This window comes from Bos indicus x Bos taurus, chromosome X (genome assembly GCF_003369695.1).
Source record: "Bos indicus x Bos taurus breed Angus x Brahman F1 hybrid chromosome X, Bos_hybrid_MaternalHap_v2.0, whole genome shotgun sequence".
Taxonomy (NCBI): domain Eukaryota; kingdom Metazoa; phylum Chordata; class Mammalia; order Artiodactyla; family Bovidae; genus Bos; species Bos indicus x Bos taurus.
In genome coordinates this window covers 77399195-77425149 of record NC_040105.1, presented here as the reverse complement: position 1 = coordinate 77425149, position 25955 = coordinate 77399195, and the positions used below count along the sequence as shown (strand labels likewise).

Sequence of the window (25955 nt, the reverse complement as noted above, 5' to 3'; positions counted from 1 at the left end):
CATAAGTTCCAGACCCAATTTTGCCACTAATTATATCATCATAAGTAAATTATCCTACCTCTCTGGACCTCATGGTCATTTTTTTTTTTTTTTACCTGCAAAACTAATGGGGTGATTGATGATTAAGTTGATGATGATGATGATGACAATGATAAAATTTGATAATGATAATAATAAATGTTAATTCCCACCTACTTTATACTTGGCACTCTGCAAACATTAGTTAATTTACTCCTCACAGCAACCCAATGAGGTACATACTATCTCCCCTTTACACATGAGGAAACTGAGGCTTATAAAAATGTGTGTACAGTTTCTCAAGATCACAGAGTTAATGGTAGAATCAGAGTTAGAATCTATGTTTTCTGGATATGAAGGTTCAGTTACTGTTTTCCAATCTTTTTTCTTAATTTATGCTTGATTTTCATAAGCATAAGAATTTCACTTGCCCCCACTGTGATTCTATTATGCTTCTGACATTGAAAGTCACTACAATATATTATTTTCTAATTTATATCCATCAATATCTTCAGTATTATAGTATTATGCAATTAGATCCTGAAGTGCCTATTGAATCATGAATATTGAATTAATTAATTATTAATTAATATTAATTAAAATTAATATTCATTATAGTTTTAGTGTTAAGTGTAACTGGAATATTAACTTAATCAAAACATGCAATTCCATGGCCAACTTAGGTAAGTATTTGGATTGTCACAGCCACCTGATCAAATAAAAATAGAGTTCAGTACAACTTTTTTCCAATGGAATAACTGGAAAACTAATATATCACTTATTAAAACTATAAATCCTGGGGCTTAATTTATCTTGTGAAAGAACACATTCAATTTTTTAAAATGGATTTTCTTTTATTAATAATTTTTATTCTAAATATTTTTGGCTTGTGTATGTATTTTAGGAAAGCTATCCTCAGATTCAGTGCAATCATCACATTGTTCAACAGCCCCAGATCATCCACTCTCCTCACTGTGAACAATCCCATTCTAGTCAGAAAATCCAAACCATCACAGGAAGTGATTCAGTTTCTACAAACACTGGAATTGAACTGTGTCATGGTGGCTCAAACCATACACATGAGCAGGTAAGATTAATGAAATGATTCCTTGTAAAATTGAAATAATCTCTTAAACCCTTTTCACACTTCTGTATAGATACCCACATTAAATTTTCATCAAAATATTGATGGGTTATACCATGGGGATTTGTGTTTTATTATGGCATTTTTAAAATAAAATTTTCCATCTCTTCTCAGAACACAAAATAACTCAGGTATGTTAATACGTTAAATCTATGAGGGAAGTTAGGAACTGATAAATGAATACCTAATTTCTAGCTGAATGGATTCAACAGTTGTACAACATTAAATATTTTCATGAGATATGATATTTAAATGAATTAGAGTTGATATTTCTAAGATGATTGTAATGGTAACATTTCACAAGCTGGTACAAACATTTCACAAACAGTTGTACAACATTAAATATTTTCATGAGATATGATATTTAAATGAATTAGAGTTGATATTTCTAAGATGATTGTAATGGTAACATTTCACAAGCTGGTAACTTTTATGTTTTCTTTGCAAATTTGGTATATTAACTCAGGTTATAATAGGCATACATTTTATTGTGTGTTTCATTAACAAGACAGAAACTAAAACTTAGTTGCTAAGAAGAAATCTGTTGGGATGCAATCATCAGTGACTAATTTATGTTCTGAATACTTTGGAAACTTGTAAACATCTGTTATATAGGTGTTAACGGAAAAAAAGATGGTCTTGAATCTTGGGAAAACTAGCAATAATAACTGGAACTATGGGAAATAAATCATCATTTGTATGTTTTAATATTTTTTCCCAGTAAAAAATAACTTGCTCAACTGACCTCTCTCATAGGCAACTCATATGCAACTGAAAGACAAAATAAAAATAATAAGAAAAAATAAAGGACCCTGCCCATATAAGAATATGATTGTTTTATATTAAATATGCATGAGGTTATTTCTAAACACTGAAACTTTGAGATATGCACTTTGGCAATATTGGTAAAAACAAACAAAAAAGAACCACGAAAGATTTAAAACACATTTTTTTTCCAACTGATAAAGCCTAAAATTATTTTTTCCCTGAATATCATATCATGTATGGAAATACTGGCTTTAGAATTACTCTAATACGGTCCAGATGATGTTGAATTTCTTAAATGGGTTAGTAATGACAATTAGAAAGACATTTTTTTAGGTTAAATTATTTGAAATTTTCATTTTTGTAGGTCAAAGTTCATCAGTTCAATATGTTACTTTGCTTCTGTTTCCTCATCATAAGATTCATCATCCATTTCTTACAGGGTTATTGTAAGAATAAATCATGTCTTGTATGTTAAGCACTTAAAGATTGTTGAGTGCTGACAGTAAGTACTTAACAAATGGTAATTACTAGTTTACAGGAATAATTATTATTTGTAAGCATTAAATCTTCACACCAGGTACTATGAAAAATACAAACATCAGTAAGACATTGTCACATTTCTCTTAGGTACTTATTGTATAATAAGGGGAAGTGGCAAACATATAAAATATTATACAAAGCAAAGTATGTCTGTTATAAAAGGAACCTGCAATGAGCTTTGGGAATAGAAGAAAGAAGAAATTAATTTCAGCTGGAAGATGTAGGAAAGCTTTGTTGAGGAAGAAGAGATTGGCCTGGGTATTAAAGAGTGAATAGAATTTCTATATGTGGTATGGTGGTGTGTGGCATGGACATCCTAAGAACAGGGAGTCACATGAAAAAAGTGATATATTTTGGAAAGTACATTTGGGGTTTCAGGAATAGTGGTTTGGTTTGTATGACAAAGGAGACATGGGATGAAGACTATTAGAGTGTAAGATTAAAATGATACATTAAGGCCAGATCATGAGGCCATTGCCGTGGCATGATCTTAGTTTCTTGACCAGGGATTGAACCTGGGCCTTCAGCTGTGAAAGCATGGAATCATAATCACTGGGCAACCAGAGAATTTCTGAAGGTTAAGTTTAAAATTTTGAACTTTATTTGGCAGGCAATGGAGAATGATTGAAGGTTATTAAGTAGGAAAATATTGATAGCTATGATTAGATTAATTCTAGAAGCTTTGTGCAAGATAAATTGAAATATTGATTAGTTTTATCTTCACAGTGTTCAGAATGAAGAAGATATCATTATTGACTTTATTGTTAAGAAAACTGAGGTTCACAGAAGTTTTTACTTGCAAAGGCTTTGTATAGCTAGCATGTGATAGAGCCAGGATTTGTACATAGTTAGCCTGACTCCAGAGCTTACTGAGAGTTCCTTCTGGAAGTTGAGTCAGCAGTGTGGAGAGTCCTTGGTCAATAATGTAAACATGAGTAGGCCAATGGATTAAGAGTCTGCCACTGGAGAGGCTTTGGTGTTATAACAGAAAGTGGACTAGCTTCAGGGTAGGAAGATCTGAGTTCAAGTCCCAGCTATGTCCTTTTCAAGCTGTGTGTTCTTAATAAATATTAAATCTCTCAGAAATATCCTTATCCATAAAATTCTGTTAGTAATGTCTACCTCACAGAGTTGATGTAAAGACTAAATGAAAATATGTTTGATGTGCTTCATAAACTATAAAGTCTACAACATGAAAAATACCACAGAGAAGGATTTGCAGAGAGAAGATTATTAAAAGATATTTCAGCAAAGTATAAAACTTGTTTTTGTTTTGTTTTTAATTAATTTATTTATTTTAATTGTAGGATAATTACGATATTATAATCTTTTACCATACAAAGTGTAAAACTTAAGCTAAGATAATGACAGTAGGATTGAAGTGAGGGACAATTATCAGAGATGGGAACAATATCATAGGATTAAGCATCTTATCCAAAAGCAATGGTAATGCTATGATATACAGAATAGCCCTAGGAAGCTCAAAGCTAGTAATTTTCACCTATGTGGATAATATAGAATTGGCTCCATTTCTGGTCAAAGTGAGGATGGGGTAACCTGATTGTGCAGATCCCATGGGCAAAGCAGGGCAGAAAATGAATTGTCTCACCTAAGGTCTTTGGTGTTTACACGTTAGTCTTTCACATGAGTGGAAGAGTCTTTGAAGAGTAATAGAGCAGATGTCAGTTAGGCTTTTTTTCTTATACTAAATGTTGACCCATTTTTAGTTTGTGTTTAGAGTTAAATTGCAATTCAGAGGTCAAGGAACACAGACTTTAAATACAATTATTTGGGTTTATAAAACCTGATTCTGCTGAGCTGCGTGATCCTAGGTAATTGACTTTAACTGGGCTGAACATCAGTTTCCATATCTATAAACAGGGAAAATCACACTTAACGTGCAGTATATCTACAATAGAATTAAATGAGATAAAATATGTAAAGTATCCAGCTCAGTGCCAAGCACATAGCAGATGTTCAAATGAATGTTTGAATCTTTACCTTTCCCTCCTCATACTGAGGCCCCAAATCCTTCAAAGCATCAATAGGAAATTGATTCCCATTGTAATAGTTTTCAGTTCAGTTCAGTCTCTCAGTTGTGTCTGACTCTTTGCAACCCCATGGAATGCAGCATGCCAGGCCTCCCTGTCCATAACCAACTCCCAGAGTTTACTCAAACTCATGTCCATTGAGTCGGTGATGCCATTCAACCACCTCATCCTCTGTCATCCCCTTCTCCTCCCACCTTCAGTCTTTCCCAGCATGAGGGTCTTTTCAAGTGAGTCAGTTTTTTGCATCAGGTAGCCAAAGTATTGGAGTTTCAGCTTCAGCATCAGCCCTTCCAGTGAATGAATATTCAGGACTGATTTCCTTTAGGATGGATTGGTTGGATCTCTGGCTGGCTGTCCAAGGGACTCTCAAGAGTCTTCTTCAACACTGCAGTTCAAAAGCATCAATTCTTTGGTGCTCAGCTTTCTTTATAGTCCAAACCTCACATCCTTACATGACTACTGGAAAAGCCATAGTTTTAACTAAAAGGACCTTTGTTGGCAAAGTAATGTCTCTGCTTTGTAATATACTGTCTAGGTTGGTCATACCTTTTCTTCCAAGGAGCGAGTGTCTTTTAATTTCATGACTGCAGTCACTATCTGCAGTGATTTTGGAGCCCAAAAATATAAAGTCTGTCACTGTTTCCATTGTTTCCCCATCTATTTTCCATGACTAAATCACCTTTAAAGTATCTTCCAAGAAGCATTAAAATATTTTTAAAAATCAGGTGTCCAAAAACCTGGCTTCAAAATATTTCAAATAAAACTAATTTTTGTATGTTTTCCATGGTTCTCCTTAGAAACATTATCATTTTGGTTTCAAATTCAGAACATCACTGATCACATTTCCTTTCTCGAGGACATTAAGAATAATGTGCTGTGATCATTTTCCTGCCATTAGCAAGGAACAGATAATTCCACATATGTTAGCCACAGTAAAAAGCTCAGTTGAACTTGTTTTAGAAGTTTTCATACAGGTGGTGCTTAAAGAAAGGCTCAAATAATTATATATATTGTACACACAACTCTTTTGCACTTGGCTTGAGACTTCCAAGGAAATTTTTAGAGTCATGGGAAGATGTAAATGGAAGAGTCCTGCTCACTTAGTGCTATTGCCAAAGAAAAAATCTCCAACCTCTAATGTCTTTCTTCTATCATTTAAAAATTTAATTTTTGTCAACATCAGGACTGCACAGATCTTAGTGTCAGGTACTTTCTTTTTAATTTATTTTTTAATTGGAGGAAAATTACTTTACAATGTGGTGTTGGTTTCTGCCATAATTATACTTATATTCCCCTCCCTCTTGAGACTCCTCCCTCCCCTACCCCACCCCACCCCACCCCTCTAGGTCATCACAGAACTGCCTGGCTGGGCTTCCTGTGTGAAACAGCAACTTCTTACCAGCTATCTGTTTTACACATGGTAGTGTATATATGTTTATGCTACTTTCTCAATTCATCCCACTCTCTCTCCCGTTTCTGCCAAGTGTCCAGGAAGCTTGTTACAATATTTACTTAACATAAGCCATTCACTAATGATGGAAACTTAGGGCTGCTTAGCTCAATAAACTCAGCAGTTCTGCCTGTTCCCTCACTCAGTCACATGTGGCTCCAGTCCTTCTCCATCTTTATTGCCTTCTTCATCTCATTATTGAAAATGAGCATCTTTTGTGTAAAATTCTCTTCACTGCTATCCTGTCCCCAAGTTTAACTGGTGTCTGTTTTGGACTCATTTTTTTCTCCAACACCACCCTTGTCTATCTCCTGTTACCTCTTGCTTTTGTGCCCTTTTGAACTCTTGTTCTGTGACAAACAAATTTTTTTTTTTTACTCTTAAAACTGTTTTTTTTTTAATCAAAGCAATGCATATAGATAGCTTAAAAGTTCAAATAGTATTAAATGGCATAAAACAAACAGCAGTTTCCTGTCCCAACTCTTTCCATGCCTGCCTGACCCCAGAGAACCATTTTCAACCCTTAACTTTTTTTCTTCTGGTGTTTACCTTCATATAGCTAAGTAGTATGAATATACCTATGCTGCTATTTTTTAATTCATAAATATTGTACATTATCTGTTGGAAATTCTGATACATAAGGATTTAGTTCTATAAACCCTCCATTTACCTGTTTCTATCCCTTTCATCATCTCAATATAGTTAAATCGCCATTTGGGGGACTAAATCATTATTCAATGTTTATATTATTCTATTATTGCTTATGAAAAAAGTATTCACTGCTGAACCAATTTGTGTACTGTTTTGCTATTTTTATTAGTACAACTATTATTTGCTGGTGTTAATAATTCCCTAAGTTTTTTCATTTGTTTGGTTTTCTATGTATCTATTGGATTCTTTTCTCAGTACAATTTTATACAACTAAGTGATCGACCGTTTCTTCTCTTTAAAACCCTGCAACCCATATACACCGCTCCTCATTGCTCATATTATCATTACTACTGATCTTCTAGTCACTCTTTCCATCCTTCAACAGTTTCACTGGCAGGATTATAGGCTTCTTCCCACTTTTGCCTAACCCCTGCCCTGGAATCATCTGTGAGAACTTCACCACCATGAAAGACCACCATATGATCTTTCCTATGCTCTACCCTCATGGTTTTTCATCACTGTTAATTTCTTCATTTCTACTACATCTTCAACTCTCATAGACTTTGGCCACTCCTTGAAACCTCCTCATCACTTGAAACTGTTTAATCTGGAATTCTGAATGTCTCATCACTTTCTTGCATCTCCTACTCCCCAATTTCCATTGAACCTTGCCCTTAGCAAGCTTTCTCACTCTCAGTTCCAAACCAGGCTGGTGTCCCTTGTCAGCTGATTCAACAATGCTCTTGCTAGAAAACCTTAAAATTGTTGTTGCCTTCTCTGATTAATCCTCACCTTCACTGATCCCTTACTTTGGATAAACTGCCGTCCACTTTCTTTGCCCCTAGATTTTGACTGCTTCATGTGTTAAAGTTCACAAACTAGGCTAATTTAATCTCATATATATTGTCTCTATCTTGCTGGACTCCTTCTGTTGCTAGGAACTCCTTTTAGTTAATTCTAATTATTTTGCCATCACGGTCCTCAGTATCTAATCCTTACTTTTCCCACCCTCTTTGTACTCCAGGTCCCACTGCTATTCTCTTATTCTCTGCAGGTGGCCTTGCCTTCTACTGAGAATGGGCAGTGGAAGTAAGATTTTATTGTGCACCAGAATCAGTTGGCAGGCCTGTTTAAATAAAGATTGGTGAGACTTGACAATTTGCATTTCCAAGTTCAATGGTTATCCAAAGTTTACTTGGTCCAGGTACCACAATTTGAGTTTACTATGTGAACTCCTTCAACACTCTGCTGCTGCTGCTGCTAAGTCACTTCAGTCGCGTCCAACTTTGTGCAACCCCATAGAAGGCAGCCCACCAGGCTCCGCCATCCCTAGGATTCTCCAGGCAAGAATACTGGAGTGGGTTGCCATTTCCTTCTCCAATGCATGAAAGTGAAAAATGAAAGTGAAGTCGCTCAGTCATGTCCAACTCTTCACGACCCCGTGGACTGCAGCCTACCAGGGTCCTCCGTCCATGGAATTTTCCAGGCAAGAGTACTCTACTTCATTGAAAAATTTCTCTGTACTTGGAGCAAACTTTTGATTCTTTGGATCTTTAAGAATTAAGAATCTAAAAATAAAGAATTAAGAATCTAACTTCATCTTCAAGGTGACTCCCTTAGCAACCCTACCAATCTATTGATTTATGATCTCACTCTTTGTTCCCTTCATCTGCAAACACTCTGAAGCAGGAAGGCATAATCACTGCCTGCCATTTCCTCACTACTCACACATTCCTGAATGCTTTGCAAACCAGATTTTAGTTTCAACTTTCTCCTGAAACTGCTTTTATTGACCTCTAAGTTGCAAATTTCACTTTCTTTTTTGGTTTCATTTTCATCTTACTCCAGTTTGATGATAAGTGATTCTGTTGATCCATTGTATTCCTGATATTCTTTCTTTCCATTATACTATACTGCTGCTTCTAATTCTCAGACTTCATTCTTCTTTCATCAGATCTTCCCCAGAAACCCATCCTTGGCCTTCTTTTCCTTTCTCTATCTCTTCTCCCTTGACTATATGGTATAAAATCTTGACTTCTATGACTTTTACATGATCACCTTTACATGGACAACTCTCAACATTTCCCTGCTAAGCTCTAATCCATAATTCATTTATTTATTTGTTTTTGGCTGTGCTGGATCTTCATTGCTGTGCTTGGGCTTTCTCTAGTGGTGGCAAGAGAGGGTTACTCTAGTTGTGGTGTGCAGATTTCTCATTGTAGTGGTTTCTACTGTTGGGGAGCATGGGCTCTAGAGCATGTGAACTTCAGTAGTTGTGGCACATGGACTCAGTAGTTGTGGCTTGCAGGCTTAGTTGCCCTGAAGCATGTGGGATCTTCTCTGATTAGGGATCAAACTGGTGTCCCCTGCATTGCAAGGCAGATTCTTAACCATTGGACTACCAGGGAAGTCACTCTAATCCATTATTTTTTACTAATTGATCTCTCTACTTGATTGTCCCACAGTCATCTCCAATTAACCACATATAGCTTTTCATTTTATTCCCTCTATTAATGATATTTTCAGTGCTCTAATTACAAGACTTAAAATTTACTTTCCCTCTCCTTTGCCACCTCACACCTAATCAGTTATCAAGATTCTTCTTATATAAAATCACTCTTACATAGCTGAAGTTGTGTTTCCTTTGTATAACTCTTTTACCATTTGATCTGCTTTATAGCTCTTATCAACTGGTCAATCTATTATATATATCAAAGTTATTTAGACATATATCTTAGCTCTTCTAAAAGACCATAAGGACCTTGAGAGAGGAGACAGTGTCTTATGTCTTTTTTTCAGTAGCACTTAAAAGTGTACCTTAAAACAGTACTTAGTAAGTTCTCAATAAATGTGGGCTGAATGAATGAAAGCATCATGCCACTGAGACCTTTTAAGTACTTCCTGTGTCTTGTGTGTATAGCTTTTAGCCTTTGGGTTAAGGAAAAAGTTAGAATGTAAGATAAATTACACTGAAAGAGCTACGTCATGTGTGTAGTGAGTTTTTCCGCTGACTCTGCTTACATAATAAAGAAGTGGTTCCATTCCTTGAATAAATTACATACTAAGGAATGGCAGAATAAAGAAATGAAAGAGAGGTGGAGAAGAGAACAAGTAGCAAAAAAGATGGTTTCAAGAAGTTATGTATTAAAAATACATATTCATTTAAAATTAATTTCTTTGGGATATGTATCTTCCAATACAAGAAGTATTTAGAGTGGCTTAAAAGAACAAATAAGCTGTAATAGATCAGAAAAAGAAATATCAGGAACAGTATAAATATAAAGGAACAATAACTCCAGAAAGAAAAGAGCACACAGAAATGCAGGCACAGAGTTCCATGCCATTAGTAAAAGTGGGCTAAAAACTTGGCTCTGAGATTTCTGGAAACCACAGGGAGGGAAAAAAAGAAAAACATGATTAGTGACAAAATTCTCATTGTTCACAAGAAATAGCTAAATAAATTTTCAGTAGTCACTTGTATCATAGGAAAATGTATTTTATTTTCCATTCAAAATAATTAAGCTGTTACAAATTCAATCACTGGTATTCATTATAAAATGACAATCCAGACCACCTACTTTAATTGGTTAGGAGTGGAAGAATCATCTTATTTCATTAAAAAAAGAAAAAAATACCCAACCTATACATATACACCAAAAGAGGGGCAAGGACAACATTGAGTGGCTTTCAATAAAGTTAATTTTAGTTGCTTTGTTAAAGCACCTCTTTCAACTAGTGTTTTTCCATCTATTATAATTAATATTTAGCCCCAATGGCATATTTTATGACAACTTCCTCATGCAACAAATGTTTACTGAGCCTCTACTATGCTCAGTTGCTATGGTAGGAGCTGGAATTAAATAAAGATATTAAAACTGAGTCTCTACTCTCTGGTAGCTGAGAGTATGCAAATAATTTATAACCATCTCCTGCTCCTTTTTTATAATCATTATTCAAATAGCCAATTGTCCATATGTATTAGGTTAAATAAAGACATTATCTTTATGATGATTTTTACATGAGAGTTTAATAATTTACTCATCCCCGCTAAAGCAATACCTCCAGCAACTTTACAAAATAGGTAGTAAATTATCTACATTTTACAGTTCAGAATACTGAGGTTCAGAGACATTAAGCAATACATACACTTAGCCTACAACTAGGAAATGGGAGCTCCACTTTGGGCTCAAATTTCCATTCTTTTTTCATTGCAACACTTTGCTGCCTAGGGTTACTCATAGAAAATTAAATCTTTATTTCAAGTACAGGATTGTTGTTATGAGTCAAGACTTCATTTTAGAGTTGTGATTGTTGTATAGTACATTCAATTCAGTGACAACATTTATTGAAAATCTTCTATGTACCAGGTACTATAAATGCAACATTTCTTTACTAAAATATCTGTGGACATTAAAACAGCACTAAGGATTTTCAGGACCTAAAATCCTGACACTTTTTTTCCTGCTAGGATTTCTTCTTGTGCTACAAAATAGGAAGAGAACAATTACTGTTTTCTTTTTTGCCTTGTCAGCCATATGGCATGGTACATAAAATGAATTTCACTTCACAGTTTCAGTCTGAAAACTATTAAATGTCTCAAATCAAAGCAAAATTAATGAAGTGGTAATCTTAATTATCTACAAGTGTCACCATATCATTATAAGGTTTGCAGGATAGTAATATATACATTGTAAGTTTTTCTTAATAGTGATGTTTTCTGTTGTCACATAGCAAAAAGTTACTACACAAGAGGGTCTAAGCACAGAAGACCTTGTTAGCATGTCAATGACCTTTCAGAGGGTTAGGCAATCATGTATAATTCCTTTTATATAATATGGCATTTTAAGGGCTTTTGAATCTGCTAAGCAACCATTTTAAATACATGAATGGTCTAGTGGTTTTCCCTACTTTCTTTAATTTAAGTCTGAATTGGGCAATAAAGAGTTCATGGTCTGTGCCACAGTCAGCTCGTGGTCTTGTTTTTGCTGACTGTATAGAGCTTCTCCATCTTTGGCTGCAAAGAATATAATCAATCTGATTTCAGTATTGACCATCTGGTCCATGTGTAAAGTCTTCTCTTGTGTTGTTGGAAGAGGATGTTTGCTATGACTAGTAAAAATTGGCAAAATTCTATTAGCCTTTTCCCTGCTTCATTCTGTACTCCAAGGCCAAATTTGCCTGTTACTCCAGGTATTTCTTGATTTCCTACTTTTGCATTCCAATTGACATATTTTGGGGTGTTAGTTCTAGGTCTTGTAGGTATTCATAGGACCGTTCAACTTAAACTTCTTCGGCATTAGTGGTGGGAGCGTAGACTTGGATTACTGTGATATTGAATGGTTTGCCTTGGAAATGAACAGAGATCATTCTATTGTTTTTGAGATTGCATCCAAGTACTGCATTTCAGACTCTTTTGTTGACTATGATGGCTACTCCATTTCTTCTAAAGGATTCTTGCCCACAGTAGTAGATATAATGGTCATCTGAGTTAATTCATTCATTCCAGTCCATTTTAGTTCACTGATTCCTAGAATGTCAATGTTCACTCTTGCCATCTCCTGTTTGACCACTTCCAATTTGCCTTGATTCATGAACCTAACATTCCAGGTTGTTATGCAATATTGCTCTTTACAGCATTGGACTTTACTTCCATCATCAGTCACATCCACAGCTGGGTGTCATTTTTGCTTTGGTTCCATCTCTTCATTCTTTCTGGAGTTATTTCTCCACTGATCTCCAGTAGCATATTGGGCATCTACTGACCTGGGGAGTTCATCTTTCAGCGTCTTATCTTTTTGCCTTTTCATACTGTTCATGGGGTTCTCAAGGCAAGAATACTGAAGTGGTTTGCCATTCCCTTCTCCAGTGGACCACGTTTTGTCAGAACTCTCCACTATGACCTGTCTGTCTTAGGTGGCCCTACATGGCATGGAAAGTCTGGCACTGGTGCTGTCTGGTCTGTACCATTTTCTATGGCAAATCACGGGGATTCTGCTCAGAACACCAACTCTTCCTGTCTTCCCTGCACTTAAAAACAAAGTGCAGGATGCTGCCTCTGAAGTTTGACCCGTCTGGGCCATTAGTAGAGAGAGGTGTCTACTTTTTCTCATCACACTACTTCAAGGTTGGAAAGATATCCATTCCTTCCCTGCCTGAGGATGCCCTCTATGGGGGCCACTTCTGGTATAGTTCTGCCCTCTGCTTAGTGTGGGAGTGACTGTGAGAAGATACCCCATGTCCAAGGGCAGAGAAGCCCCAGCAAGATGGTAGGCGCTGGACCAGTGCCTCTTGTTGAAAGTGAAAGAGGAGAGTGAAAAAGTTGGCTTAAAACTCAACATTAAGAAAACTTAAGACCATGGCATCTGGTCGTATCACTTCATGGCAAATAGATGGGGAAACAGTGGAAACAGTGACAGACTTTATTTTTGGGGGCTCCAAAATCACTGCAGATGGTGATTGCAGCCATGAAATTAAAAGACGCTTACTCCTTGGAAGGAAAGTTATGACCAACCTAGACAGTATATTAAAAAGCAGAGACATTACTTTGTCAACAAAGGTCCATCTAGTCATGGCTATGGTTTTTCCTTTAGTCATGTGTGGATGTGAGAGTTGGACTGTGAAGAAAGCTGAGCACCAAAGAATTGATGCTTTTGAACTGTGGTGTTGGAGAAGACTCTTGAGAGTCCCTTGGACTGCAAGGAGATCCAACCAGTCCATCCTAAAGGAAACCAGTCATGAATAGTCATTGAAAGGACTGATGCTGAAGCTGAAACTCCAATACTTTGGCCACCTGATGCAAAATACTGACTCCTTTGAAAAGACCCTGATGCTGGGAAAGATTGAAGGCAGGAGGAGAAGAGGACGACAGAAGTTGAGATGGTTGGATGGCATCACCGACTCAATGGACATGAGTCTGAGTAAACTCCGGGAGTTGGTGATGGACAGGGAGGCCTGGCATACCTGTCCATGGGGTCCATGCGATCCATGGGGTTGCAAAGAGTCGGACACAACTGAGGGACTGGACTGAACTGAACTGAACCATTCTTAGTAGGTGAAAAATGCATACATTTAAGCCAGGTACTTAGTGGGGATAAATTTAATTAAGCGAATACCCTCTGCTACTATATTACTACTACAGTGTTATTTGTGCGTTGATCACAAATACTCTCTAGTCCTGAACAGCATTCTCAAAAATGTGTGCCACTAAGCTTGAAGGGGGCCAGGAAAGAAAATATAGATAATTCAGGTGAAATATGCAACTATTGTGTGTCTACTATCTGTAGGACTCTATGATTACTACCACTTAATATTGTAAATATGGTTGGTCAAAAGAATCATCTTTGAATATCAAAGTTTATATAATGTAAATGCTAGAAAAATAATTCCACTCCTGGAATCTCATAGACAACAAATAAAAGATAAAACCCCAGATTGGAAATAGGACAAGAATTTCCAAGGCAGTAGTGAGATGAAGCCCATGGTTTTCCTTTACAAGCTACTTCCTTTCTACAGTTTTCTGAAAAATGACTACTAATTTGTCACTGGTTTCACACTTAAACATTATTGCCTTGCCTTGGGTTTGCCGGCAGTAATTCTAATCAGAGGCTTTTCTAGCAATCAGAGACAAGGAGTTGGATGGCTTGTTCATTATTATGGCCAAATTGTGATCCGATTAAAGGTATTTGATGGATGCATGCTAAAGAATCTTTAATAATTTTTGTATTTTTTGTGAAATATCACATTTTGTGTATCTGGGAATAACTATTCTTCAGCACAGTTTGTATTCCTCCTTGTTTAATATATGAAAATCTAAAGCTATTATCTCAGATCGACATTCAAGATAGCTCTCATTCTTCAGGCAGAAGAGTTGGTGTGAGATACTTTTATCTCAAGTATCTTATCAACTCAGTATTGTCCCAGAGAAAAAACATGCATCCATTAGAGCTACCATTATTCTGACTGGAAACATTCCTGTTTCATTGGGAGGCTCTCCGTCTTGGCTTTTTCAAGTCAACAAAAACATGGTTATGAGCCAACTTTAAAGGAAATGGCAAAACAAGCAGTTCCAATAAAACTAACATCTACCAACCTGTGATTTAGTAATGAAAATATTGCTACCTGGTACATCATAATTTTTGGTTGGGCAATTTCATTTTATTGAGCATAGTTCCATCAAAAGCTTAATAGCAAATGAGAATATGCCTTCTGTCTATCTTCTCCTCCATACTTTTGAACCCAACTGGGTTTTGGTTTTTACTGTATTACTTAAAAGTTATCATGATTTGTGTACTGTATAAAACTAAGGAGGAATATACACACAAAGGAGTAAAATTTTGATTCCTGCTTTTCTACCCTGACAGCTGTTTTGTCAAAAGAACCATTCTACAATTTTAATGCTCTCACTTTTTCTCAAGCTGATTAAAATTTGTTACCTGAACTTGAGTCATATTTTTCACAGTTTCACAATAAGAAAATCAAACTCTTGACAGTTTCAATACCTAGCCCAACTAACCTCCAAAACAATGCAGTTAGGGACAGTGTAATTCCCAAGTTGTTGAAAACACAAACACAAAGGTCTTCTGGAGAGGTAATTCTGTGTAGTAATTCTGTGTCCTGGACTCTGAGATTCTTTATTTGGGTGTCATACTGAAATCATATGAGCAAAAATTTTAGTAATGGTACTAATTACTAATGTGGGCAAAGAATTCTATACCCAACATGTTTACTAGTATACAAGGCAATGATAAGAGAATATTTGGGTAAAAATAAAAAGGAAATAAATACTTTAAGATAATTTGAAATATAAAATCAGTTAAAATGGAAAGGAAAAAAAAGCTCCAAGGCTTTTGCAGCATTGTTAGGTCATTATAATCTGCTAAGAGAGAAAAATAGGCAAAATACTAGGTGTATCACATTAATTTGCAGATTTTAACAAGGAGCTCAGTACTTGAATATTCTTGGCTAAAGAAATGCCCTTTTCTACTTGGGAATGTTAACGGGTTTGGGAGGGGCACAGAAAGGTAAGGCAGGAAGGTGTTATCTCACTAGCTAGCTATAGCAATGAAATAACCTGAGGGTCAGTGGAATGACATTGACACGACAGCTAAATTTTCCTTTTATCCAGTTAACTTTAAAATCTTTAAAATCATATTTGAAATTGTGTTTTTAGGCTACTCCCAGTTTGATGAATATATAAGGTCCATAGGAGAGAAATGCATGAATAAAACATGAAATCAAAAGTTAACAATTATTCAGAATAAAAACTTGGCTAACTTTGATCCTTACTTCTTAGAGGGGTCTGTCACAGGAGAGCTCACTGCCAAAATTTGGAAATCTAGGTAGACCTCAAAAGTCTGTCTCCAACTCTTACTACAAGTTCAATTTCATTACTGCGATTAGACATCTGAATTTAGGAACAGGTTGTAAGGGATCACCATTATGTTCTTGAGGAAGTGCTGCTTATACTCTTTTAGGCCTTTTTAGCCATTCTTAGCTAGCTACTTTAAGATAGAAACCTGTAAAAATTATTTTGAGAATCATTTGGCATTTGGGTCTCTCGTAACCAAGTAGATGACTTATTTCATTTCAAGGATATTTACTGAACAACTATAGGGTGTTCAATCAGCAATGTGCTGGATACTGTGGAATATACCAGAAAGTATGATTCATTCTTTACTCTTAAGTTTATTTCTTTGGGTAGGAGAGGTTGCTGAGAAAACCAAACAATCTTATCTATGACCCTATTGATAATAATTTGTGTTTAGGATTTCAAATCTCTCTGAGGTCTGTGAATTTTCTACATTTAGCTGTGAGCTAGTTTTTCCCATGTCAGGTTGACTAGATATTCAGCTCAAATAATAAACGCAGTGAATCCAATAAGAAATAATGAAAACACATTGAATTGAGAAAGTTTATTTACTCTTTTAGCTGTGCTAGTAATCAAATAGATTTTAATTGACATATTCAAATCCAAATGAGATTAATTCATCTATAGTCAGTATAATTCAAATAAATCACATTTTCTTTTCCAACAGGGGACAGATGAATAAGCCATGTGATAATAATGAGCCATTCAGGGATTTTGATTTACTTGTTTTACTTTTTATTTAAGCATCTATATTCAAGAATTTTCATGTAAATTACTCATATTGAATTCATTAGATCACTTAGACTTGACTGAAAATCTGAAAATGCCATTACAACATTGTTTTTTCTTTGAATTCCTCCCATATTGAAAAATGCATATGACAGCTGCAAAGAAATTTTAGTGGCTTCATTTATGTGATGACTTTGTGATGTTACTTGTATTAATAGGCTATTTCACTTTTTTCATTTCACATCAAAATATCTGTGAACTTAGAAACACTTAATATTGTTTATAATAGTAACTGATGTTTTCTTTAGGTGATAATTCAGGATGACAGCCCTGAAAAATTGGACCCCAAATATTTGGAGAATTGCTCGCTGATCTAAGCCGCAAAAATACGGATCTATATCACTGTTTATTAGAACATTTGCAGAGAATTGGAGGAAGGTACTATAAAGATATCATTTACCTTTATGTTGTAGCTTTCAAAAACTTTACAGTACCCTGGTATTTTTTTAATAGATTTTATTTTTTAAAGCAACTTTAGGTTCACAGAAAAACTTGAGTACATTTAATGGTGTAACAAGATAATTATATGAGCAGTTCAGTCATTCAGTCGTGTCCAACTCTTTGTGACCCCATGAACTGCAGCATGCCAGGCTTCCCTGTCCATCACCAACTCCCAGAGCTTGCTCATACTCATGCCCATCAAGTTGGTGATGCCATCTAACCATCTCATCCTCTGTCGTCCCCTTCTCCTCCTGCTTTCAGTCTTTCCTAGCATCAGGGCCTTTTCAAGTGAGTCAGTTCTTTACATCATGTGGCTAAAGTATTGGAGTTTCACCTTCAGCATCAGTCCTTCCAATGAACATTCAGGACTGATGTCCTTTAAGATTGACTGGTTGATCTCCTTGCAGTCCAAAGGACTCTCAAGAGGCTTCTCCACCATCGCAGTTCAAAAGCATCAATTCTTTGGCACTCAGCTTTCTTTATATGAGCAGATATCAGGAAATACTGCATTTTATTTATTTATTTTTTTATTCTTAATATGCTTTTTATTTTATTTTATTTTATTTGTGGGGAAAAAGTTTGTTTTTAATATAAATTTATTTATTTTAATTGGAGGTTAATTACTTTACAATATTGTATTGGTTTTGCCATATATCAACATGAATCCGCCACATATTCCCCATCGTGAACCCCCCTCCCTCCCCATACCATCCCTCTGGGTCATCCCAGTGTACCAGCCCCAAGCATCCAGTATCGTGCATCGAACCTGGACTGGGGACTCGTTTCATATATGATATTATACATGTTTCAATGCCATTCTCCCAAATCATCCCACCCTCGCTCTCTCCCACAGAGTCCAAAAGACTGTTCTATACATCTGTGTCTCTTTTGCTGTCTCGCATACAAGGTTATCATTACCATCTTTCTATATTCCATATATATGCATTAGTATACTGCATTGCTGTTTTCCTTTCTGGCTTACTTCACTCTGTATAATCGGCTCCAGTTTCATCCACCTCATTAGAACTGATTCAAACGTATTTTTTTTAATGGCTGAGTAATATGTACCACAGCTTTCTTATCTATTAATCTGCTGATGGACATCTAGGTTGCTTCCATGTCCTGGCTATTATAAACAGTGCTGCAATGAACATTGGGGTACATGTGTCTCTTTCAATTCTGGTTTCCTTGGTGTGTATGCCCAGTAGTGGGATTGCTGGGTCGTATGGCAGTTCTATTTCCAGTTTTTTAAGGAATCTCCACACTGTTCTCCACAGTGGCTGTACTAGTTTGCATTCCTACCAACAGTGTAAGAGGGTTCCATTTTCTCCACATCCTCTCCAGCATTTATAGCTTGCAGACTTTTGGATAGCAGCCATTTTGACTCACGTGAAATGGTACCTCATTGTGGTTTTGATTTGCATTTCTCTGATAATGAGTGATGTTGAGCATCTTTTCATGTGTTTGTTAGCCATCTGTATGTCTTCTTTGGAGAAATGTCCATTTAGTTCTTTGGCCCATTTTTTGATTGGGTCATTTATTTTTCTGGAATTGAGCTGCAGGAGTTGCTTGTATATTTTTGAGATTAGTCATTTGTCAGTTGCTTCATTTACTATTATTTTCAGCCCATTCTGAAAGCTGTCTTTTCACTTTGCTTATAGTTTATTTTGTTGTGCAGAAGCTTTTAATTTTAATTAGAGGAGAACATAGGCAAAACACTCTCCGACATAAATCACAGCAGGATCTTCTATGACTCACCTCCCAGAATATTGGAAATAAAAGCAAAAATAAACAAATGGGATCTAATTAAAATATCTCATTTTAAGAGTTAATGGACTTTATGAAAATCATCGAAGAGATCATACCAACTCTTTTAGGGTCAAAAGAGAATTAAGTGGACCTTCTTTTCTAATGTACTTTTATGTCAAATGCTATCACTTGGGCAGGGAGCTCAAATAATGCATGGCATACTATGACATTTTAAGATATTACACTGATGATATAAGATGCAATCCAATTGCTAACACACTACTGTTTATCTTCCATTGACGTGTGTTCAACATATGAAGACAAGAGTTTAATATACATTTAGGATTATATATTCTTATAAATATTACATATTATTTTAAAATTTTATATAAATATACAAATATTTATTTATAAATTGATATTATAACATGGTATTATACAATAATACATATTTAGGTATATAAACATGAACAGTTTATCAACTATTCATGTGTAGATGAGAGCATATTGTCATGAAATGAATTTCATGAACTATACTCCAAAAGTTGCCTTTACTACATAATCACATCATATACGTGGTCATCTGTCAGGCAAAACTTAGGAAAGCTTCATAAATTCCAAAAAGCCTGGAGGATAGAAGAAAGTCAGTAGAATATTTTTCTAGTTCAGACTTCACCAACTTTAGATTCTTCTACTTCTTAGAAATCTTTAATCTCTTCTCTATCTCATTTCTTTCTACTTATTAGAACTTTCTAAAATATAAATTTATTTATTTTAATTGGAGGCTAATTACCTTACAATATTGTTTTATTAGCTTTCTCCTCCCCAACTTTTCTTGCTTTTGTATTTATGATTGCAACCGTTCTCTTAACCCTCACCCTCAACTGCCTTGCCTCTTTATTGTATTGTCCCCCCACTTAGCAAAATTCCAACTCTGGATAGTCTAGTTCTCTGCCTTATCTATTGTTTTCTCTTTTCCTCCATTCAATACTCATTGCCCACTACTCCTAGAATTCAGACACTACCCCATGAGGGGTGTTTTATTTACCCTTGTTTCTTTGGTGCTTAGTGTGATGACTGGTTTACCGTGGCACTTAATAAATATTTGTTGAATGAATGAATGGTTTCTTTATGCTACATCCATGCAGTTGAGCACAGTTAGAGACAAGCACAGCTATTTATTTAAATTGGGGTCATTATTTGTTTCCATCTTTAGCTGGGTTCAACAAGGTTTTATGCTAATAAATATCCTCTCCCTTTATCCAAACAATTATTTCACACATTCATTCATTTGCATAAGGTCACTACCTTAAAAGCTTTCCCCTGGTTCTGAATAGTCTATTGAGTGTTCATTGTCGTGCCAGACACTGTACTAAGTGCTTTTTAAATATTATCTAGTTTGCACAGTAACCACAGAAAGTTTAAAATTGAATTCCCAAAGAGAATAAGTTATTAAAATCACATAGCTACTAAGTGCTTGAGATGGATTCAAACATTTTTGAGTACTCTTATACATATAAGCCATGACTTGGCTTTTCTGCAAAGCCTTCCGTAGATACTGTTTGGTTTAAATTGTCTGCAATATATTTAACAATTTAGAGACACATAGCTAGTATAAAAGTATAAAAGGCTTTTATACTACTAGTATAGTAGTATAAAAGGCTTTTCTGTAAAGCCTTCCCTAGATACTGTTTGGAACACTGTTAGGTGTTCCTCTTCTGTGTATTAATCATGCCCTGTGAATATTTTTTTTAAAGTATCACATTGTGAAATCAACAGCAGATAGAGACATTCTTAAGTACGCTGATTGTACATCTAGGGTTCGTATCCTGGGTTCATGTCCCAGCTTTTATTACATACTAGATGTGTAGTATCAGGCAACTTGTTTAACCTCTCTGTACTTCAGTTTCTTCATCTATAAAATAGGGATTATAATAATAATGATACTCATTTCATAGATTTGTTATAAGCCATAAATGATTTATATAAGACATGTGCTTAGAAGCAACAAGAGCATCATGTGACAACTTGGAAATTGACCTACAGAATCAAAAACTCTGGCGTAAGGCCAAGTAACAAGCCCTCCAGAGGCTTCTAATACATGCTCAGGTTTGAGAATCACTGACCTAAGGCTACAAAAGTGACTCGGACTAGAACATATGGGAGAACCTTTTTACCTTAGGCAAATCACTTTTATACTAGCTATGTGTCTCTAAATTGTTAAATATATTGCAGACAATTTAAAGAAATTATCAACTTTTTGAGTCATCAAATTTGAAAAGGTTGCAGGATTTAGACCAATTTTACACTGCTCAAATTTTGCATTAGATCAGTTATGTTTTTGTGAAGGATAGGACAAGTTAACATTTGTGTTTAGATTGTCCAAAACCCATTCAGAGGTCATGGCCTTGACAAAGTTGCTACTCAATAAAGGCTTATAGAATGAGAGATAAATAAATTCCAAATTTATTAGTCTCATACTAATTAGAAGTAGACAAAATAACTAAGCAAGCAAGTTAAATATTTTATAATGATCTTCCAGCTAAAAGTATAATCTGGGGTTTTGAAATAACTTCCTCTCATTGAAGGTTTTGATAAATATACATGGGTGACCTAAATGTGTAATTAAACATTTCAAAATGCTGAACTTAATTTCTAGAGTATCTAAAATATCAAAAAGAAAATAGAAAGTTAGTGTCTCCACATTAGTAAACACTCCAGAGTGGAGACGATCTCATAAAATTTGGGGGCTTAAGAGTGTTTGCTTGTCAGAAGGTTGTCAGTTTCTTTCTGTTCATTCCTTCCCCTCCTTTCATCCTCTTCCTCTCCTTTCTTTGTTTTTTCCTTATTAGATTCCTTCCATCCTAGGAGATGAGATGCCATACAATGAGCACCACTTTTTTTTATTTTCTGCCCACTGTAATTCTAGCCACTGTTATCTTGTACTGAATGGAAATGTAATACACATTGACCTTTCCACTTCCCAGCTCTGTTCTCTTTGTTTCCACTCTCTCTCTTTCTCTCTTCCACCCCTTTGGTCTCCACTTTTCTTCTTTTTAAATTGCAATTCAGCAATGAGTTAAGCTGGAGAGTCAGGATAAAGAAAGGTTATCTTATGAAACCATTTTGGTTACATTTGTAAATTTCAGTATTATTTTCTGTTGATTGTTCCTTGTTTTGTTTCTTTGTTTTGTTTCCTTATTTGTAGTAAGAAGTGACTAGAGATGTGTTTACTAAGTTGGCATTGGAATTATAATTTTAAACATAAAAGGTCTGTGATAATTCCAGTTAGCATTATGACTCATATTTTAACTTGTTTAATCTTCCATACACATGCAGCTGCTTTAGTAACACACAAAAAAAGTAGAAGGGCTTCCCTGAGAGCTCAGATGGTAAAGAATCTGTCTATAATACAGGAGACCTGGGTTTGATTCCTGACTTGGGAATACCCCTTGGAGAAGGGAATGGCTACTCACTCCAGTATTCTTGCCTAGAGAATCCCATGGACAGAGGAGCTTGACAGGCTACAGCCTATGGGGTAGCAAAGAGTCGGACATGACTGAGAGATTAACAAAACACAACAACAACAATAAATTAGAAGATATTTCATTTTTTTCACTAGGGACTCCCCACAATTTCTATTTTGGCCACCTAGGAAATACCACATACATATACACAGACAGTTTTGTATATGTACAATACATACATAGGCAGTCATGCCTTGGGAAATGAAGTCTTCAGTTCTCATTCTCCACATTAGCTTATGTATTTTTATAAATGCATGCAAGAGGCTTTGCACAGTGAGTGATCCACTTACCTTTGTAAGGAATACTCATAAACACTTATATAGAAGGTAAAGAGCTAACATTACTAGCTTATATCTCTAAATTACTTTTTTATTGTACTTGACAATATGGCAGTTGTGTATCTATGATTTCCTAAGATTGTCTTACTTTAAAATATTTTGTTTTGCTGTCAGAACGTGTGTACTTGTTTTTTTGTTTGTTTGAGAAGTATGTTCACCATATGTATTTTGGGTCCAACATTTCCACTAAGGGCAGAAGGAACAAGTAGGCAAGAATAAGGTCTTGTCTGTTGCCACTGACAATGCTAGAACTATATCTTTCCCAGCTTTCAACATTTCCCCAAGAAGCCAGTGCTAGACTGGTATAACCACTTATAATCATCTTGCAGCATTTGTCTACCTCACATGGTTCCACAAAGAGCCTTCCAATACTCATAGACAAACCCTCATTTTGATACTGGAAATTCTATTATCTCACTAAAATTTTTGTCACGTTGCTTAAGGCTCAGTGCAGTTCAGTTCAGTCACTCAGTCACGTCCGACTCCTTGTGACCCCATGAAACGCAGCACGCCAGGCCTCCCTGTCCATCACCAACTCCCAGAGTTCACTCAGACTCACGTCCATCGAGTCAGTGATGCCATCCAGCCATCTCATCCTCTGTCGTCCCTTCTCCTCCTGCTCCCAATTCCTCCCAGCAACAGAGTCTTTTCCAATGAGTCAACTCTTCGCATGAGGTGGCCAAAGTACTGGAGTTTCAGCTTTAGCATCATTCCTTCCAAAGAAATCCCAGGGCTGATCTCCTTCAGAATGGACTGGTTGGATCTCCTTGCAGTCCAAAGGACTCTCAAGAGTCTTTTCCAACACCACAGTTCAAAAGCATCAATTCTTTGGCACTCAGCTTTCTTCACAGTCCAACTTTCACATCCATACATGACCACTGGAAAAACCATAGCCTTGCCTAGACGGACCTTTGTTGGCAAAGTAATGTCTTTGCTTTTCAATATGCTGTCTAGGTTGGTCGTAACTTTCCTTCCAAGGAGTAAGCGTCTTTTAATTTCATGCTGCAGTCACCATCTGCAGTGATTTTGCAGCCCCCCAAAATAAAGTCTGACACCGTTTCCACTGTTTCCCCATCTATTTCCCATGAAGTGATGGGACCAGATGCCATGATCTTCGTTTTCTGAATGTTGAGCTTTAAGCCAACTTTTTCACTCTCCACTTTCAGTTTCATCAAGAGGCTTTTTAGTTCCTCCTCACCTTCTGCCATAAGGGTGGTGTCATCTGCATATCTAGGTTATTCATATTTCTCCCAGCAATCTTGATTCCAGCTTGTGCTTCTTCCAGCCTATGTCCCTATATAAGCATTTGAATATCCTTTAAGCTTTGTCACTGATATGTGTGTATATATATATATATACACACGTATACACACACACACACACACACACACACACACTGTAGTACAGACTGAAAGAGGTAGTCTTGCAAGTTTTGATTTTGCTTAAAATGGTATGAATAGCTTAAAGACACTGTAGGGAAAAGCTGAAATCAACATTGAAAGGGAGCAATACAAGGAGAAAAAGAGTTGAAAATAGAGAATGACTGACTATTACTGTTATTGTTCACTCAGATGTTATTTGTTGCCAAACACTGAAGACTTCTACATCTAGTCACAAATAGACTTGTTTAATGGATGGTACTAACTAATTCTGCATATTCTATTGGTTTGTTATTGTTTATATTTAATAGATTAGTTAATTCCATGAAAGTTATCTTTATTTTTGTGAAGTGCCATTTTAGTTAGTTTAAAATTTTTCATTTGGATTATAAATCTCATTTGGATATATTATGACATCAAAAAATAAGATAAAATATTTAGAACATTAACATTTATATATGATCAATGTATATATTTTCCTAAGATTGTCTGTTTTTCATTAATTCTTGCAGCAAACGGGACTTTGAGTCTATAGATGAGGTAAGTGCTAAGAGTTGAAAATCAAATATAGTTGATAACAAAGCAGATTCTGGTATTTGCACTAAAAATATTGTTTTAATTTGGTATCTTTATTAGACTCGACACATAGGTTAGTGAAAGATACAATGATCCTTTTGCATTTGAAATGATATACCATTTATATCTTTGTAATGGCTGTAAAAGTGATAATTGTTAAAAATAATAATCATTCACACACAAAAAATGTTTTACCAGCTGTCACCTTATGATTTAATTTGTCTTTCCTTATGAGAACATTTAAAAATTCATTGACTACATAGTCTCTGTTTTAGAAAATTGAAATCTACAGTAACTAAATTTTAATTTTAGTAAAAAACTAAACTTTTTTAACGAAATATTAACTTAAGTTGCTGGCTGCTGCTGCTGCTGCTAAGTCGCTTCAGTCATGTCTGACTCTGTGTGACCCCATAGACGCAGCCCACCAGACTGGAGTGGGTTGCCACTTCATTCTCCAATGCATGAAACTGAAAAGTGAAAGTGAAGTCGCTCAGTCATGTCTGACTCTTTGTGACCCCAGGGACTGCAGCCTACCAGGCTCCTCCGTCCATGGGATTTTCCAGGCAGGAGTACTGGAGTGGGGTGCCATCCCTTTCTCTGACTATTGGCTACTCTTGCCAAATAGCCAGAGACTTGAAGTAAATTTTTTCAAATATCAATTCTATTATATACATACATCTTGCTAATAATTACTTTTAATGGAATAAGTCATCAAATAGAGAAAGAACTGATTTCAATGTAATGAAAAGCACAATGGCTTCTTTTGTGTTAATTTTCATCCTTATTTCCAGTGTATTGATAAACTGCATCCGTTATAATAATTCAGTAGCCCTAAATTGCTTTTATGAAGTACTGACTTCAATTTAGCTTCTCACTTAAAATTTGTTGAAGCTTCTTAGTGTTGTTATGGCAACATCATAACCTTTCAAAAGATTATGCAAAATTCATGCAATTTGCAAATTCTCAATAAACCTTTGTTTTTATTTCCCCAAATTTTCATTTAAAAAAATCCACCTCTAAAATGTTATACCACCCAACAAAACTTCTAGTTGTTGAAAGATACACTGGAATAAAGTGTTAATGGGATTTAAGTGACTACGCTTTTGTTTTTAAGTTACTCTTTTAAAAAATAGAAATGGAACATCTGATTGATTGCCCCAAACTTTC

General features: G+C 35.6%; 1 protein-coding gene across 1 annotated transcript in view; it reads left to right on the top strand.

The window, feature by feature from the left end:
* Positions 1 to 25955, top strand: part of POF1B (POF1B, actin binding protein) — a 100287-nt gene that overhangs the window by 50395 nt on the left and 23937 nt on the right. The window contains 4 exon segments of the mRNA XM_027534638.1: positions 923 to 1105; positions 17027 to 17069; positions 17072 to 17156; positions 24725 to 24752. Coding sequence (XP_027390439.1) covers positions 923 to 1105; positions 17027 to 17069; positions 17072 to 17156; positions 24725 to 24752 — 339 coding nt within the window.